The sequence below is a fragment of the Mizuhopecten yessoensis genome, unplaced genomic scaffold, assembly GCF_002113885.1.
Source record: "Mizuhopecten yessoensis strain PY_sf001 unplaced genomic scaffold, ASM211388v2 scaffold11053, whole genome shotgun sequence".
Taxonomy (NCBI): Eukaryota; Metazoa; Mollusca; class Bivalvia; order Pectinida; family Pectinidae; genus Mizuhopecten; species Mizuhopecten yessoensis.
Genome location: NW_018408855.1, coordinates 668,053 through 688,527, shown reverse-complemented (window position 1 = coordinate 688,527; position 20,475 = coordinate 668,053). Strand labels below are relative to the sequence as shown.

Below are 20,475 nucleotides of genomic sequence, written 5' to 3'. Positions count from 1 at the left end.
ATAAGATGAAAGTCATGTACTTGTTATATACATCAGTCGGCGCTACTAAACCAAAAAAGATCACTCGTTCCTTTAACTTAGTTTCAAAATTATTCAATCGTTTAATTGATTTTCAAAGTAATTTGACGCCTGTCATAAAAAGTGCTTAGGTAATACCACGGAATTAGATTAGATGTTATCTAATTCCGTGGTAATACATGTTAAAATTTGCTTTCCATAAGGACCAGTCAATAATAATATATACAGAGTTGCAAATCTGAGAAAATGAGTCATTAATGTTTGTGAATGGAAATATGAAAATGTGTTGCATAGTTTATCCGGGCCTAACATGTTCGCATATTTTTCGTGTGGCTCTTTATCGATTCTCGCAGATCATGTAGAAACATATTTTTCTATTTCGTTTCAAATAAATATTATAAACGTCATTCCTAAATATGTATTAACCTATGTGACGTCAACAAGAACCAGCCAACCCGATTGCGTTTCACTGACCCCGATAGAACCCATTTATTTTCTATGAGGTGCATCTACTGCACCATCTTAGCCATGGATACTAGAAAACCTTAGACTTCTAGGGAGTGTGCTTGTAATCAAATTTAACAGAATATGGCGGAAATGTTACATTCTACACGGTAACAATGATGTAGCCGTGTGTGTGTGTGTAAAACATCGCTACAAGAGGCCGCTATCGAATGTAGAAAAATCAAAGATGGCAGCCGCATTGGGGGATACCCCCAGTAGCTGGGATAATCATGGAGATAGTACAGGTATGCATCTGCTAATTTCATAAATGTATCTTGCATTTACACTTCTAAATATATTACAATTGGTTTTTGACTTTTGCATCTCGGCATTTATTACGACAGAAGAATGATCAGCGTACTCTTGCTACCCTCACCCCTTTGTCAACAAATATTTCAGTTTCGCGTTTCGTTTTCATTTCGTCGTATGTTCCCTAGAACTATAATCGCTTACCATTTATAATGTGATGTGTGTGATCAAATAATTGACCACTTTGTTAAGAATGAATATCACGAGATGTTAGCGCTGTGAAGAAGGAAGTAAATGGAAAGGTACCGTTGATATTTTCCTACCACTAGAAATGCTGGGAAGGAGCCAAAATTCACATCCGTAACCAGATACAAGTTTCCACTTTCATATCGTAATATCACGCCTAACAAATTATGCTGCTTTTTATTTAATTCTCCCCAATTTAACTAGTATTATCAAATTATTTGTCACGTATACGGTTCGAAATTAAAAGGTTCAGACTTAGTAAGTCAGGCCATTGAGTTCGTTATTTCTGTCAAATATCCGGTAATACCTGCAGTAAGGGTGAAAAGTAGGTCATCCTGAATTGGAACCCTATCACCCTAAATTATGCATGTTTTAGATAAGAAGGGAGAAAACTAACATAATTAATGTGAAGTGGTCATCCCCCTCAAGTCATCTAGTTGATGGATGACTACATACTGATGTTCCTTGCTCAGAAAACCTTTGGGGAATATTGATATGTATGTGAAGCAACACGACGTCAATAGCTGTTGTCATTTTCACAAATATGTGTGGTCACTGGTCAGTGAGATTACTCCTTGTATGTCCTGAGGGCACTCAGAGGCCATGAACTGATGTCTTTATTTAGCAGTATAGTTTTATCAGCATTGTGACCTGTCATTCCAGCAGGCTTATTGAGTGTACTGGCACCACACACATGTGCTGTATTTGTAAACAAGTGCTGTAATAATATAAACAAACCAATCAAGGACGTGTATGCAGTCACAGTTAATGTATTATTATAGTCTCCTCTTGATATGTTTGGGTGATAAATTTATATAACAAACAGGAACCAAACTGTGTTTTATATGGGATTTTTATTTTATTTTTGTGATTTAGGAACATTAGCACATACTACATGTGGATAATCATCTCATGATATTTAATGTTTTCATACAATTTTATTGCATGTGCGTGATATCCGTTCTACACTTGACTAAATTTTCAGAATATTTTTTTAGTAGTTTTATGAAATAAAAGTGATTGTATTGCCAAATTGAAAAAAAGGGAGTAATCCTTACTTGAATGCATTTCTTCAAGCATATCAATATAAATGATAAATGTCCAGTACGATTGTAGAAAATGTCTCGCACAGAGACTAAAAAAGTCATCAATATGTATTGTACATAATAGTTTTTTGTACCATCCCTAATATATATCAAGTATATATATATACATATAGAAGTTATGGGATATGAAAAGTACAGTTGTATGTATGTGCATATATTATACAGAAATTTGTCATTCATAACTTGAAATTATATGCATGTATATAATTCCTATATAATTATATATATATATCCTCTTAATAATTATTATTAAGATCACACAAAATGAAGTAATATATATCTTTATGTGTGACATACATCACTGTACAAAATAGTGCTTAAATTTGTGACTTTTAAATTTCATACAAGATCGAAATAATACACAACAATCCTAACTAACTGTCTGCTCTGCTGTAAATTTGAGGTACGTAATTGTGTTGAATGGTAGTATATATATAGCCAACCTGCGTGATGACACCATTTGTTCAGTGTTGAACAGAGCTGGGGCACTCAAACCCTAGCAACCTTCAACAATCATATTATCGACACTTGCAAGAGGAATAAATAAATTAAAAAATAATATACCATAAAACACTTTCTGGTCCCAATCACTATTGACAGGGCAACACATTTGTTTGGTTAATATTTTGCTCAGTAATGTATACTTACTTGACAGTATTGTCGAGTAAAAAAATGTCATGAGATATATATAAATTAAATTACACCACATTATCTTTTGTCCCACTGGAAATTAAAAAGAAATATTGGAGAAATTTTTTGAAATGTATGTGTAGCTGTAAAACAATTTATTCCTATCATTAACTCATTTACCCCCTAAAGACACATTTGAACTCTTCCAATTCAAAGGTTGGAATAGTCCATTATGAAATTTCAGGTGTGAATGAGTGAAACACATCTTTTTATTTATTCAGGAATTTATTTTTATTTTTATACAGTTGTTGACAGTACATATGTATGATCACGATCACAAGGCTGTCTGTCATGATATATATATATACTGTATGTTACAGACACAGAATCAATGAATTGATTTCTGGTATTTCCATTATCCATCACTTGTTTTATAATGCTTTACATTATGTGTTGATAAAAATCTGTTTAAAGCTGTTTTTTTAAAATGTCTAAGTTTTCCCATTAGCTTGTGGATTGATATTGTTCACTTTTTACCATGTTCAGGCATATTAGGAGCTTTAAATAAGTCTTAGTCAATATTAATTACAAGCAAGCATTTGAATGATGCAAAGTGTAAACAACATGGAGATTGATGAAACTGAGTTCATTTTTTCAAACAAGGCCGTTTAAGCAACATTTGGTCACAGTTTTCACTGAAAAAAATTGCTGCAACATGTGAAAATATTGCTGTTTGCTGCTGGGAAGGACAAACTTGTCTGTGGTGATGTCAATATCCTACAGCATATGTACACAGCAAACCTGAAAGGCTGAATCTACCTGTGTTCTGTCTGTGGTTTAGCATACTAAGGTTTAATTTTAGAAAGAATAACATCTTTAGTAGTAAGATCAGCAGGATAATTTGATAAAAAATAAATGTGACAACATCTTGAGTTAAACCGGCTGAAAACATGGATTTATGGAATGGATCGTTTAAAACTGTCTTGCTAATGAATGGTTAACAGATCTATACATAAAATCTAGCTGATGTGTAATTGACTCATTGAACTTAATTAACATCTTACAATTAAAGCATGATACTCAATGAGTCATTTGGGATCAGCATTAATATTTTATTTTGTGATTGTTAATTTGTTATTAAGTGCCAAACAGGCAGTACAATATTTATTTAAATATTATGTAAATTCTGATTAAAGTTATTTTTTGCATTTTGCAATTTTAGTTTCCTTTGATCGAATAAATCAATAATTCATTTGTTAAGAATTAAAAAAAATCAAAATAATTACATAGCCTGTGTTTACTTCACAACTCAATTTAAGAATTCCTGATAAACAGCTCATATTATTACAGGAAAGGTTAATTGAACTTGTTGGACTTAACAAGGTAATTATCTCTACATTAGAAGAAAGAGTAATTTGGTAAGATTCTAAATCTTTAACCAAAATGGCTCGGGAGAAATATCGCATATTATATTCACAATATGGGGAAAAAAATAATGACCCAAGATTTCAACCTCAGTCAACAAGATTATGATACCATATACACATAAATGATTTGGTTGTGGATTGTGTGTCATGAAAATTGATAAATGATGTGATGTATGTGGAGATAGCTAGGTGTGCCCCTAGCCAGTTAAAGTGGAAATATAATAATCTGGTGTATGCTGGTCATATGTGTATAACACTACCAGTTTGTATAACATGCTTGAGTGACCTAGCTATTGATTGATTTGTTGCTACAGGGTCAATCTGGAATCTGACAATAAAACTGCTTTCTGGATGCTGCTTTGTAGAATGTCCTTACTGATATAAACTGATGCTGGTTAACGTTGTAACAAGGAGATCACTGATCATGTATAGGGTCAGAGAGATATGAACACACCCATAGTATATATATCCCTTAATTTATGCTGCTTCTTTTTTAGGCCAAAATATTGCACCATTGTCTCATTGGGTGAAGACAGTTCAACTCTCCAGTATCTCCATCAAGACATTTTTTAACCTACTACTTATATATATATATATATATATACATTTTTTTTTTCTATAAAGAAAATCTGCTAACTTGTATGAACATCTGAATCTGCATAACACCAACTTATTTATTCCAATATACATGTAAAAACTGAGACAGTTACAATTCTATCCAATTTAGTATGCCACCATCACTGATTTTCGGAAAGACATGGCACCAGCCTCACTCCCATCCCCACAAAACTTGTACATGCTGACATCCCCGCCGACCTTAATTATAATGATTCCATTATCATAATATCATATAGTGGTGGTTGTCTGGTTTCCTGATGTTATATGATATCCAAAAAGCCTATTCTGTAACTGATATACTTATGGTTACTTCTATTATAATGTATTCAATCCATTTTACATTTCCGTTACCATTCCAATTTATGTATTGAAACCAGGTAGGAATACAGGTGATAATGTTTGAAATCTTATATACTACATGATATATAATTTGTAATATTATACACATGTATATATAAAACAAATGACAAGATCTAGGTCATCTTCTTAGTACAGTACCTCCCTAGCAATTTCACCTCGTTAGAGGTTCATCAGCTGGGCAACTGTAATACATCATCCAATTTCTACATCTTTCAAAATGAAGAATATGGCAAGACTGCAATAGCCAGCATGTATTTTTAACTACATTTATATTATTTATTCATATCTTGACAGATCTTTTGCAGGTATCCTTTAAAAAAGATCATTGGCAGAGATTTTGCCAGCTATTTTGGGAAAATGATTGGTTCTGCATAAATAAATAAAATTATTGACATTTGGCACCTATCGGAAGAAAAATATCAGTTTTCCTTGAAAAATAGCAAAAAAACTTGTTTATGCTAAAACTTGATTTTTTTCCCATGGCACCATCTGAAGTAATTAAATTTTTATAGTAATAAATGATCGTTTCATTTAAATAATAATCATCTGTTTACATGCGAAGTAAATTTGGATAATACCTTCCCTTGGACACCTGGCAAACCCCCTGACAGCCAAACATCTAGAGTACTGTAGATCTATATGATGTAGAAAAACATCTACAAACGTGTCAGTGCCATTCACTCTGATCTTGATGAGTCATGGGATTCAAATTCAAGCTTTGCAAAAAATGTATGTCATAATTAAGTCTGTCCTAGTAAAAATTGGCCAGGAACAAGTCTATACATATACTAGTGGGTGATTCCAGCCCACTATCCTGCTCCTAACAAATGTGTAGTGATGCCAGCCCTCTGTTAGTCCTAGGCCTGTTTATGTTCCCAACATGAGTGTAGTGATGCCAGCCCTGTGTTAGCCCTGTTCCTAAAACATGTGTGTAGTAATGCCAGCTTTCTGTTAGCCTTGTTCCTAAAATGTGTGTAGTGATGCCAGCCCTCTGTTAGCCTTGTTCCTAATTACATGTGTGTAGTGATGCCAGCCCTCTGTTAGTCCTGTTAATGTTCCCAACATGGGTGTAGTGATGCCAGCCCTCTGTTAGCCCTGTTGCTAACATGTGTGTAGTGGTGCACACCCTCTGTTGGCCCTGTTCCTTACATGTGTGTAGTGATGTCATCCCTTTGTTAGCCTTGGTCCTAAAATGGGTGTAGTGATGCCAGCCCTCTGTTTGCCCTGTTCCTTTTCACATGTGTATAGTAGTAGTGATGCCAGCCCTCTGTTAGCCTTGTTACTTACATGTGTGTAGTGATGCCAGCGCTCTGTTATCCCTGTTCCTATAACATGTGTGTAGAGATGCCAGCCCTCTGTTTGCCCTGTTCCTTTTCACATGTGTATAGTAGTAGTGATGCCAGCCCTCTGTTAGCCTTGTTACTTACATGTGTGTAGTGATGCCAGCGCTCTGTTATCCCTGTTCCTATAACATGTGTGTAGTGGTGCCAGCCCTCTGTTTGCCCTGTTCCTTTTAACATGTGTATAGTAGTAGTGATGCCAGCCCTATGTTAGCCCTGTTCCTAGCATGTGTATAGTTATGCCAGCCCTCTGTTAGCCCTGTTGCTAACATGTGTGTAGTGGTGCACGCCCTCTGTTGGCCCTGTTCCTTACATGTGTGTAGTGATGCCAGCCCTCTGTTTGCCCTGTTCCTTTTAACATGTGTATAGTAGTAGTGATGCCAGCCCTCTGTTAGCCCTGTTCCTAGCATGTGTATAGTGATGCCAGCCCTCTGTTAGCCCTGTTCCTATAACATGTGTGTAGTGATGCCAGCCCCCTGTTAGCCCTGTTCCTATAGCATGGGTGTAGTGATGCCAGCCCTCTGTTAGCCCTGTTCCTAGCATGTGTATAGTGGTGCCAGCCCTCTGTTAGCCCTGTTCCTATAACATGTGTGTAGTGATGCCAGCCCTCTGTTAGCCTTGTTCCTAACATGTGTGTAGTGATGCCAGCCCCCTGTTAGCCCTGTTCCTATAGCATGGGTGTAGTGATGCCAGCCCTCTGTTAGCCCTGTTCCTAGCATGTTTATAGTGGTGCCAGCCCTCTGTTAGCCCTGTTCCTATAACATGTGTGTAGTGGTGCCAGCCCTCTGTTGGCCCTGTTCCTATAACATGTGTGTAGTGATGCCAGCCCTCTGTTAGCCTTGTTCCTAACATGTGTGTAGTGATGCCAGCCCTCTGTTAGCCCTGTTCCTAGCATGTGTTTAGTGATGCCAGCCCTCTGTTAGCGCTGTTCCTAGCATGTGTATAGTGGTGCCAGCCCTCTGTTAGCCCTGTTCCTATAACATGTGTGTAGTGGTGCCAGCCCTTTGTTAGCCCTGTTCCTATAACATGTGTGTAGTGATGCCAGCCCTCTGTAATTAGACCTGCTCCTAGCAAGGTTGAAAAGATGTCAGCCTGCTCAGGCTGCTGTTTTGTGATTTTGATGATGCTGGTGTTTTTGAGTTGATTATTATACAATTATGCTCAATCAGCTAATGTATATATATCAGAGGTTGCGTTCAGTGTGAAATAAGTGGGGTTCCCATATTTTTGTGTAGTATTAAGTGGGGTCCCCCGGGCTGTAGGCCCTAGTTGAGGGTGGAAGACCCGTGCCGCCACCAAGGGGAGAGTATGAGAGCAAGCTCCCCATCTTGCAAGGGGGGTACGGGGGGTCTCCCCCAGATTTTGTTTCGTTTTGTAGTTGCCAGGAGATGACATTTCAGCCCTTCTTATTGCTCAATTGTCTTGCATTCATAGAGATATTTCAGGGATGTAAACTGGAAAAAAACCCAGAGAAAAATTGAAGAAAAGTAAATAAAATTCAGAGAGCAGATTTTCTATCATAAAATCAGATTAACTACACTAATATCGGAGGAGTTAGCATCTCTGCCTTACTATCTAAGGTCCTCCTTTTGGATCGTTTCAAGGTCGTAGGAGACTTGACACCAGCTGCTAACAAAAGTATTCATCAATTTTGCCGACGTGCATACCTGGCAAATCATAGCGTCATTTACATACGATAGCCATTTAAATGACTGCAACCATTCTGGTTTAAATGTCCTTGCCTTTTTCTTCACAGGTTCTGCCATGTTGTTATTTTCTGCTGTGTTGCCGACATGTATATATTCTAATAAGCGCATAAATGTCCCTGATTTACAAACGTAGACAGAAGAGATTCCGACATCGTAATAAACTGACCAATCAGCGACAGCATTAGAAACTCGATTATAACATTGATCTGAAAGGGGGAATCCCTGAACATTGTTTTCTTACTGCTGGACTCGTGTCGCCAACGAGAATGACGCAAAAAGGACTGATATCAGACTGATTTTAAGGCATGTAATAAAATTTCCCGGGACGCGAAGCAGTCGCCAAAATTGCATCCCAGACGTTTTCAATGTGTCAAAAACATACAGGGATATGGCGTAGCCTGATTTCTGTATATATAAATGTAATAAATATGATGTTGCCCTGTCTGTTTTTTTTGTTGGGTTGCTTTATCTAACGCAATATACATACCTTATAGTTATTGGCTATTATAACTATCCAGTGTATTTTTCAAGAATGATCCTGCAGCCACACATTGAAATAGGAGCTCCTGCAAGTATTTCTCTGAATTTTTATTTTTTTTAAGATATTATTACACAAGTTTCTGGTGTACTTTATATGTATCTATATTATTGTATATTTCATGCAACTCTTATATGAAGGCTATTAACATTATGGTTCTTACAAATATTTTTTATTATCACAGATGCTGTGGCAGAAAAGGGCCCTGCTCTGTCTCTCCTGATGGACAAACTACACGGACGTGCTGCCCAGCACAAAAACTGGGATGACAGCATCAAGGCCGTCCGCATGGCCATCATGAATGTAAGTTAAGCTGTATAATTACGAGCTTGTACATCTAGTCTCACTTTTATTTATTGTATATTGATCTCTCTTTCTCAACATGGTTTATGCTTACGATAATTAAGAAATCGGAAATAAAAAGTCTTTTTCTGTACTTTAGAATGCAGTAGAACTTATTGTTATGGATTGTCACTGTGCATGTTACAAAGTTTGATGATGATGAGGTTACGCTGACCCTCTGATCATGGCCGTTGTATTTACAGGATAAGCGGCAGCAGTCGGATGCTTTGGAGCGGATGCACATCCAGACATGTTTGGACAAACTACATCGGGCCATTAAAGGTAGAGTTGATGATGATGAGAATCTGTTGACATATGTTATGATTAATTGAGGGGGAAAATACAGACCTCTTTTGGTTAATGTTCTGTTCAAAATTGTTTTGAACTGCATTAAAAAAGTGTGGAAATGATGTTTTTTTTTACCTGACAATACGGGAAGGTACATTTAATTGATGCAATTAATAATAATTGGCTTGCCCACATTTTGAAAAATCAACTATATCTTGGCAATGAGGCTTGTCAGCATTCTGTATTTCTTACCTCTTGTAATAAATAAACATACAAAACATGATTTTGTAACACAGTTATTTGAGTCCTGGACTGATGCTTATGCTATGGGACCTGCCCACATTTTAAAAATCTACAGTATGTTGGCGATAAGATAAGATTCGTCAGCATTCTGTATTCCAACCACCTTGTACAAAGTAAACAAATACATACATAACACATCTGTCATTAGTCAGGTGTATGAAGTGTCTGTTCTGTGCTCCACCAGCCTTATAATAAATGCATACACATCTCTGTGAAATACAGAATATACCCTAGACAGATTTGATAAAGGCTAGTGGGTTATAATGTCATTTACTGTATGGTTGGTACATCATACATGTATGTAGAATAGAGAAAATGGTTGATAAATGTTGATTAAAAGATGAATCCCTACCTACACTTATTTTCTTGTGACCTTGTACACAAGCAAACTGTTTTTTAGCTTAATCATAAACTTATACATTGTATTTATAACCATGGTGCCTAATCATAAACTTATACATATTGTAAACTTATACAGTGTATACATAGCCATGGTGCCTAATCATAAACTTATACATGTTGTATATATAACCATGGTGCCTAATCATAAACTTATACATTGTATATATATAACCATGGTGCCTAATCATAAACTTATACATTGTATACATAACCTTGGTGCCTAATCATAAACTTATACATTGTATATATAACCATGGTGCCTAATCATAAACTTATACATTGTATATATAACAATGGTGCCTAATCATAAACTTATACATGTTGTATATATAACCATGGTGCCTTTATAGGCCGAATGAAAAAATAGCTGTTTCAGGTAACATGCCTGAAAAAAATAGGGTCGGTCGGTAGGCGAATAGTTTTATTTATGTGAATTTATATTTTGCTTTATTTCAAATTTTACAGTGCATTTCCACACATTACATTTGGCTATTTATTTGTCATGAATAAAGTCTCCCAAACAGGAGGAAAGTACATTTTAATGAGTAGATAGCCTATGAACTTTGCCTGGCTTATAAATTAATCTTGGATACAAGTAGGTATTAAAATTTCTAGGGTCGGCAGTAAAATCTGGGGTAGGTCAGGTTACCAGAAACACAAATTTGTTTGGCCTTATTATATTATCTGTGCAAATCTGTATTCCACCAACAATTGTATTGACTAAGCAAATTATCGGGAACACAATAACTTTTAAGGAAAAAGGTATATTTTCTTCTTCTTTCAAATGAAACTTTATGCATCTTTCATAATGAATTTTCCTGACGTATATGTGTAGGTAGTACATGTGGATGAAGTGTGACATTTTGGTCATTGTTAAGACATACAGACGTAAAAGCAGACTGAAATGTTATGTTCTGACGTCATTTTCTCAAATTATGATTTCCAAGACATTTTTGTTTAACAACTAGCAGCTCCTACACTGACACCGGTTAACATGGGAGAACCAAATTTTATTGATTTTTGGGATTGTGTTACTGGTAGGAAGGTAGTGCTGTTGGATCAATTATTAATCCCACACCACATCCTGTCAATGCTGGTCCACTACGATCAGATACCTGTTCATTTGTACACAGTACTAACGGACACATGTCAATAGGTCACATAAACACCAAATGTGACTCAGAACATGTACACTGAACACATAAATAATGGTCCAGTAATCTTAAAAAACATACTCAAATGACGAAGCTTTAAAACCATACTCAAATGATGGAGCTTCAAACCCATACTCAAATGACGAAGCTTTAAAACCATACTCAAATGACGAAGCTTTAAAACCATACTCAAATGATGAAGCTTTAGAACCATACTCAAATGATGGAGCTTCAAAACCATACTCAAATGCTCGAGCTTTAAAACCAGACACAAATGAAAAGCTTCAAAACCAGACTCAAATGACGGAGCCTTAAAACCATACTCACATGACGGAGCTTCAAACCAATACTCAAATGATGGAGCTTTAAAACCATGCTCAAATGACGGAGCCTTAAAACCATACTCAAAGGCAAAGCTTCAAAACCATAATAAAATGACGGAGCCTCAAAACCATACACAAATGACGAAGCTTTAGAACCATACTCAAATGCTAAGCTTCAAAACCATTCTCAAATGACGGAGCCCCAAAACCATACTCAAATTACGGAGCTTCAAAACCATCCTCAAATGATGGAGCTTCAAGCCCATACTCAAATGATAGAGCTTCAAAACCATCCTCAAATGATGGAGCTTCAAGCCCATACTCAAATGACGTAGATTTAAAACCATACTCAAAAGACGAAGCTTTAAAACCATACACAAATGATGGAGCTTTAAAACCAAACTCAAATGACGGTGCTTCAAAACCATACACAAATGATGGAGCTTCAAGCCCATACTCAAATGACCGAGCCTCAAAACCATACACAAATGACGAAGCTTTAGAACCATACTCAAATGCTAAGCTTCAAAACCATTCTCAAATGACTGAGCCTCAAAACCATACTCAAAGGCAAAGCTTCAAAACCATTCTCAAATGACGAATCTTTAAAACCATACTGAAATGACGGAGCTTCAAACCCATACTCAAATGCAAAGCTTCAAAACCATACTCAAATGACGGAGCCTCAAAACCATACTCAAATGATGGAGCTTTAAAACCATACTCAAATGACGGAGCTTCAAAACCATACTCAAATGATGGAGCTTCAAAACCATACTAAATTGACGGAGCTGTAAAACCAAACTCAAATGACGGAGCTTCAAAACCATACTCAAATGATGGAGCTTTAAAACCATACTCAAATGACGGAGCTTTAAAACCATACTCAAATGATCGAGCTTTAAAACCATACTCAAATGACGGAGCTTTGTATAATAGTCCTGATCAATTGATCCTGTTAGTTACAAAATGATGGCATTGATACTCAAATCACTGGACACATTTATAATAGTCCTCTTACTTCGATACAAAATGATGCTCAGATCATTGGAGGCATTTATAATATTGTCCTTTTACTTATATTTAATTAGATACAAAATGATGCTTAGAACACTGGAGGCATTTATAATATTGTCCTTTTACTTATATTTAATCAGATACAAAATGATGCCCAGATCATTTGAGGCATTTATAATATTGTCCTTTTACTTATATTTAATCAGATACAAAATGATGCCCAGATCATTTGAGGCATTTATAATATTGTCCTTTTACTTATATTTAATCAGATACAAAATGATGCCCAGATCATTTGAGGCATTTATAATATTGTCCTTTTACTTATATTTAATCAGATACAAAATGATGCCCAGATCATTTGAGGCATTTATAATATTGTCCTTTTACTTATATTTAATCAGATACAAAATGATGCCCAGATCATTTGAGGCATTTATAATATTGTCCTTTTACTTATATTTAATCAGATACAAAATGATGCCCAGATCATTTGAGGCATTTGTAATATTGTCCTTTTACTTATATTTAATAAATTATATTTAATTAGATACAAAATGATGCCCAGAACACTGAACACATTCACAACACTCCTGTTGAATTCAAAAGAATGTTTATTAGGTTACAGGATTTGTTAATATTTATGTGCTAACAGTTTTGTTCTTTAGCTCTCCCCTAGTACACACACAATTATTTCAATTCTACTTATATGCATGTATTTATGGACAAACTCCTGTCTACTTTAAATGAATAATTAAGTTATTGTAGAGATTTTGCGAGTAACACTCATTGATCTATATTCATGTATTTATGGACAAACTCCTGTCTACTTTAAATGAGATTTTGCGAGTAACACGTGCACTCATTGATCGACATCCTAGATACTTTTGTATCATGTTGCAAGTTTCATCGTGATCAGCTGATTAATGGTACCTTAAGATAAAGGTTCTGTTTAAAATGTTTGTAAGTTATGTGCTGACATTATCAGTCTTTTTGTTGAATACAATTTGAGGATGGTCTTTTAAAAGCCCATGACATGTAGAGTCTGTTTTCAGTTTTAATGATCATACACATTTATACATATATATACCAAAGGTAACGAAGCTTGGAAAAGGCAGTCCCACATGAAATAAGATTACATCTATTGATGATATTTATTTTCCTTGAAATTAGCATATTTTGTATGCGTATGTATTCGAATGATAAGATATTTATAGGACACTAGTGCTTGTACAGACATGGTAGGCACATGGTTCCTAGCTAGTGGCATTGATCATAACTGGCCATTGTAGTGAAATACAATTCATCGATTAATTTTTGAAACACAAGGTTCAGATCGAAGATGATTGATAGGATGGTAGTGATATGTGCATACATCTGCCGTAAAAATAATAAATAGTTTATTGATACGAAGTTAGTGTTGATGACAGACAGCTGTGGTCCCTGAAACGTGGTGTAAGGTGGATGTATAATGCTTGGCTGCAGTATAGCTATACTACACACACTGTGTCCATGTTGAAATACCAGTGAAATCAATACATGTGTGGTGTTGATTACTGTCCCCGACCTTGAGCCCCCACACTGACATGGGATCTAGTCCACATCATTGTCATAATTTTGCTGTCACAGGGAAATATTTGCAGCTCATGTATATATACTTAGCTATAGTAATTGTTTGTTGAATTAAAACATGTAAAGTGTTTTTCTATTTGACCTACTTTATTGGTATGTAGGATAAAACACTTGTAGCACATTACATGTACCAACTTAAATAAAAATAGGGACCCTCTCAATTTATGCTCCTTTTGATACGGAAATGAGGTAAACTTGAGCCATGGCCACTGAGTTTTATCGGTACAATGTATCTCAAATGAAGAAACACTTACACATCACAACAACAACAATCAGTATAGCCAAGTATACCAGGTACACATAAGTCTAGAATTCAGTAAAAAAAAATGCATCTTTTAACTACACTGCCAAATGAAATTGCGTATTGCACAGAAATTAATCTGCAGTTACGATGATTTGTTTACAGCTTTCAATTAACTTAATAATTTAACAAATCAAATTTATGAAGTATGTCTCAATTGCAGTCTGTAGCTCCTGTTTCAGCAGCCCTGATTTTATATAGGAACCAATTGGCTGCTAGAACAAGCTACTTATAATGCGATTAATCCGAGCTCCCCAAAGTGTTAAATTGCACAATTCAGTGGGAGGATGGCTGGTCTATATTGGTAAGGAGATTGTGCAATGATAACATGTAGACTTCCTTTCATAGATGAATCAACAAGTTTTGTCAATATTTTGGCAGTACAGGTTAGATTGTGTAATGATGAGATGTTATACTGTTTTCAGTGGTGAATCAACAGTCTTTATTGGAGAGGTTGGAATCCATTGCCCGTCAGCTCGGTCTGAGCTTCAGTGTGCCTTCTTCACCAGAGAACCGTGCTGTCATCAGCTCCGAGATGTTCGGAGTGGAAATTATCATGGAAACTGGTGGTGTAGTTAAAGATGTCAAGGTTTTTCACAATGGAGATCCAACGGTAATTAAATGTTCACTTAAAAAAAAATCTTGTAAAACTTTTTTGTTTTTACATGTAAAATAAGCATGTGCTTTGTGTATTTGGGTTGATATTATAGTGCAAAAGTGCTCAAATAGTTCCCACATAATGAATGGTATGTTGCTGGTGTAGCTAATCCAATGAAAAGAAAGATCACAGAGTTATAGGTTGCTAGGCAGAACACTCGTACAATCAAAATAGAGGTACTCAGCTCAGATGGGTGTTATTCAATAGATAAACCGTCAATCATCAGTAATGGCAGTTTTAAAATACTGACAATCTGTAATCAGAACATCAATAGATCAGTCACATGTTGTAATATAGTGATATAGTCAAAATTAAATCAGTTGATATATTTTGTTGAACTTGTTCACTAAATTTGGTCAAACATTGGATCTTAGACTTTGTCAGAAACAGTGTTTTTATTGCCTAGATTTCATGGTCGTCAAGCTTTGTTAAATATAATTTTTGGGTCAGAAAAAGGTGGTCCCTGGTAACGTTAGATGGTTGCTTATTCATAGTAAAAAATGATTTGGAGGAATGAAAGCGGTTGCAGGAGACGGATGGTTTCTTGAGTAGATTTAACTGTAATATATTTTCAAGAGACTAAAAAATAACAGCAGATGTTTTACTACCGTGACTATTCTGTGTTTAACGCTTGTAATGTTCTACCAACAAATACATTCTGTGATAAACCCCTGTAACCTCGTTCTGACAGGCTCTCTTATTAAGGGGAGATAATTATAAAGTTGTATTATTGAATATTTGTATGTAAAAGAAGATTTAGTAGGTGGCATATACATCTGTTATGTTAAATATCCTTATGTTTTATATTCACAGAGTTGTGAGGAGCTTACAGAAATATTAAGGTATAGTATCTTTCTAATTAATTTATGAAAGAAATAAGAAGAGGTTGAATTCATTGCCCTCATTAGTGAACTAACTTTTTATATTGAATCCAGTATGTATTGTTTTCAGTCTTTGCGTATTGCAGAGTTCTCTTCTCTTCTGAGCAGGTATTTATTGTTAAGTCATTGGTTTGTGTGAGAAAATTACGTCGTTTTCTCAAAAATTGATGGCGTTACTCTCACAAACCAATGACGTTATAATCAATACCTGCTCACAAGAGAAGATAACTCTGCAATACGCAAAGACGGAGTAGAATAATACCAGATAATTGCAGTGCACATGAATGTTGAAAATGGATGAAGCTGTTAAACACTGTAACCTACATGTAGATGTGATGTTTTGTTGTTTCAGTAAGGGGCAGTTTGACGAGTTTGTTGTTCACCTGGAAGGTTTGCAGGATATCTACAAGATACCAGGCGACAAGTAGGTCATCAACCTCAGCATCTAAAACAGGGGTCATCATTTCCATGGAAACCAAATTAGAAATAATCCATATGGAAACCCAAATTAAGTCAATTTACATATGAAACTCACAGATATCAGTGTTATCTATGGAAACCAGTCAAGTCCATAAAAACCAAAAGAAGCATTTTATTATCTCTGGAAACCAGAGATCTGTAAGAACCAATTTATTGTAGGTGATTTCATTTCCATTTAAACCAGTAAATGTTTCTATTGCATTGATAACAAATTAACATAGTGAAGGTAGCTATATATTAACCAAGCTTTACCTCAAGGGTTTTCTAAATCAGGTTTTGAAATCACCAGCCAATAGAAACCCAGCCCACTTATAACTGTCCATAAATGCATTGCACACATGATACAGTATACTGAAGTAAAGGCATCATTGAATGTTGGATTTAGAACATTTGTAAAGTTATTCCAACAAATTTCCTTGTTCTCTTTATAAAACTGTACAGCTTGATTAAATCACTTTGCATTATATAGTTGTTTGATGGGCCGTTAAACACAACTAAACAAACAAAATTGCATACAATTAAACAATGTGTGTATCAATTTTTCATTCCAGAAAACAGAAGTCAAAGGCCTTCTTAGCTTTGCATTCTCTGGAAACAGATCTCAACAACCTTGCTCAGCTACAAAGGTAAGCTATATAGGTGTTTCGCTTCCATCAACAAGAGTTACATGTACATGGACTGTAAATCCATCAGAAAGAGCTTGACTTCATTCCTGACCACAGCATCACTATACAAACAGATCTGTCACTTTTCAATATCTCAGTTTTTCAGAGATGGACCATTAAAAAAGTTAAAATAGTTACATGTGATTTAATGTGATTATATGGTCGTTGATTAGAGGTAGCTGCCAAAACAGACTTACTTGACTGTATTGTATAAAACTTTGCAGTATTTGACATGTCATAAAGACGTGCTATTCTTAAAAAAATGTTTTGCTGGTTGCAGTGCTATAAAGGGGGTGGCTAACTGTATCCACAAGTCACCGCTGGGAATTCTGCTGCCGAGGAAGGGTGGTAAGTAAAACTTGAGTGGTTGCACAGACTTCTGTTGCCAAGGAAATGACGTGAGTAAAATTAGAGCTTGGATTTTTTTCCATGGAAGTATGTTTAATAGCCAAGATAATTCAGTTACCAATAAGTGCACAAAATAATTGACATCAATATTTTCATGTAAATCTAAAACATTCTTATTAGAGTTTAAAGTTGTATGCTTACTAGTAGCAGGTTGCAATGTATAGCTTCTCCCAGCCCTCAGAGTATATTTATCAATTATTTTGTTACCAGAATATCACTCTGTGCATTGTAAATTACTCATGCAGAGGGTAAAAGAGAATATTGAATTTATAAACAAATAGTCTGTTTCATCGTTTAAACACAAGACAGTTAAGAAAGTTGTATGTTTAACATCAATAAATATTACATCTTTACTGAAAGAAATATTCATGAGTAGACTGTTAAGTTGCACTGTTTTATGTGCATATTTCATCATCATAAATTGTCATTTGACCTAATGTGAACAAATTTGAAACCTAAACCAGCAAGCGTTGTGTACAGTCTTCAATGTAAAAAGGGTATTAAACACATGTACTCTACTTGAAGCTACCCTTTCATATTTTGCAAGTTTTGTAATGTGTTATGGGGTTGGTACAAAACCTTGTTACAATGTTTAAGTTGTCTTACTTTTGATGTTGCAGGATGTCCAATGAAGTTGATATACTTTGTTTCGCCCTATGATCTGTTGGATAAGAAAACCAAATCACCACATCCAATGACTGTAGAAGGTGAATTTACTGATCAGTAACTGTATAAGATAAGTTCATTGATTAAAGACTGTAGAAAGTGAGTTTACTGATCAGTTACTGTATAAGATAAGTTCATTGATTAAAGACTAGAAAGTGAGTTTACTGATCAGTAACTGTATAAAATAAGTTCATTGATTAATGACTGTATATACTGAGTTCATTGATCAATGACTATAGAAGGTTAATTTACTGATCAGTAACTGTAGAAGGTGAGTTTACTGATCAGTAACTGTATATGCTGAGTTCATTGATCATTAACTTTAGAAGGTGAGTTCATTGATTAATGACTGTAGAAAGTGAGTTTACTGATCAGTAACTGTATAAGCTGAGTTCATTGATCAATGACTATAGCAGGTGAATTTACTGATCAGTAACTGTGTAAGATAAGTTCATTGATCAATGGCTGTAGAAAGTGAGTTAACTGATCAGTAACTGTATAAGCTGAGTTCATTGACCAATGACTTAGAAGGTGAGTTTACTGATCAGTAACTGTATAAGATAAGTTCATTGATCAATGGCTGTAGAAAGTGAGTTTACTGATCAGTAACTGTATAAGCTGAGTTCATTGATCAATGACTGTAGAAGGTGAATTTACTGATCAGTAACTGTGTAAGATAAGCTCATTGATCAATGACTATTGAAAGTGAATTTACTGATCAGTACCTGTATAAGCTGGGTTCATTGATCAATGACTATAGAAGGTGAATTTACTGATCAGTAACTTATAAGATGAGTTCATTGATCAATGACTGTAGAGTTCATTGATCAATGACTGTAGAAGGTGATATTACTGATCAGTAACTGTATAAGCTGAGTTCGTTGATCAATGAATGAAGAAGGTGAGTTCACTGATTAGTAACTGTATAAGCTGAGTTCATTGATCAATGAATGAAGAAGGTGAGTTGACTGATCAGTAACTGTAGAAAGTGAGTTCATTGATCAATGACTGTAGAAGGTGAGTTTACTGATCAGTAACTGTAGAAGGTGAGTTTACTGATCAGTAACTGTATAAGCTGAGTAACGATCAATGACTAGAGAAGGTGAATTTACTGATCAGTAACTGTATAAGATAAGTTTATTGATCAATGACTGTAGAAGGTGAGTTTACTGATCAGTAATTGTATAAGCTGAGTAACCATCAATGACTAGAGAAGGTGAATTTACTGATCAGTAACTGTTTAAGATAAGTTCATTGATCAATGACTGTAGAAAGTGAGTTTTGCTGATCAGTAACTGTATAAGCTGAGTTCATTGATCAATGAATAAAGAAGGTGAGTTGACTGATCAGTAACTGTAGAAAGTGAGTTCATTGATCAATGAATGTAGAAGGTGAGTTTACTGATCAGTAACTGTATAAGATCAGTCCATTGATCAATGACTGTAGAAAGTGAGTTTACTGATCAGAAACTGTATCAGATAAGTTCATTGATTAATGACTGGAGAAGGTGGGTTTTACTGATCAGTAACTGTATACGCTGAGTTCATTGATCAATGACTGTAGAAAGTGAGTTTTGCTGATCAGTAACTGTATAAGCTGAGTTCATTGATCAATGACTGTAGAAAGTGAGTTTTGCTGATCAGTAACTGTATAAGCTGAGTTCATTGATCAATGAATGAAGAAGGTGAGTTGACTGATCAGTAACTGTAGAAGGTGAGTTCATTGATCAATGGCTGTAGAAGGTGAGTTTACTGATCAGTAACTGTATAAGATCAGTCCATTGATCAATGACTGTAGAAAGTGAGTTTACTGATCAGTAACTGTATCAGATAAGTTCATTGATTAATGACTGTAGAAGGTGAGTTTTACTGATCAGTAACTGTATACGCTGAGTTCATTGATCAATGACTGTAGAAAGTGAGTTTTGCTGATCAGTAACTGTATAAGCTGAGTTCATTGATCAATGACTGTAGAAAGTGAGTTTACTGATCAGTAGCTGTATAAGATAAGTTCATTGATCAATGACTATAGAAGGTGAGTTTACTGATCAGTAACTGTATAAGATAAGTTCATTGGTCAATGACTGTAGAAGGTGAATTCATTGATTGATGCCTCTTTTTTTTGGCTATAACAATGAACATTGTTAAGCCCTGGTGAGGATTGCAATGTGTTCTGTCCCCATGCTGGCACATACCAGAGTATGAGCTAGG

General features: G+C 35.3%; 1 protein-coding gene across 1 annotated transcript in view; it reads left to right on the top strand.

The window, feature by feature from the left end:
- Nucleotides 1-468: 468 nt before the first annotated feature.
- The window catches only part of LOC110465086 (serine-rich adhesin for platelets-like), a 33,947-nt gene continuing 13,940 nt past the window's right edge, over nucleotides 469-20,475 (top strand). The window contains exons 1-9 of the mRNA XM_021520665.1: nucleotides 469-767; nucleotides 8,930-9,048; nucleotides 9,291-9,369; nucleotides 14,933-15,120; nucleotides 15,979-16,007; nucleotides 16,399-16,470; nucleotides 17,078-17,152; nucleotides 17,472-17,539; nucleotides 18,220-18,306. Coding sequence (XP_021376340.1) covers nucleotides 710-767; nucleotides 8,930-9,048; nucleotides 9,291-9,369; nucleotides 14,933-15,120; nucleotides 15,979-16,007; nucleotides 16,399-16,470; nucleotides 17,078-17,152; nucleotides 17,472-17,539; nucleotides 18,220-18,306 — 775 coding nt within the window. The 5' untranslated portion in view covers nucleotides 469-709. The remainder of the gene's footprint in view (nucleotides 768-8,929; nucleotides 9,049-9,290; nucleotides 9,370-14,932; nucleotides 15,121-15,978; nucleotides 16,008-16,398; nucleotides 16,471-17,077; nucleotides 17,153-17,471; nucleotides 17,540-18,219; nucleotides 18,307-20,475) is intronic.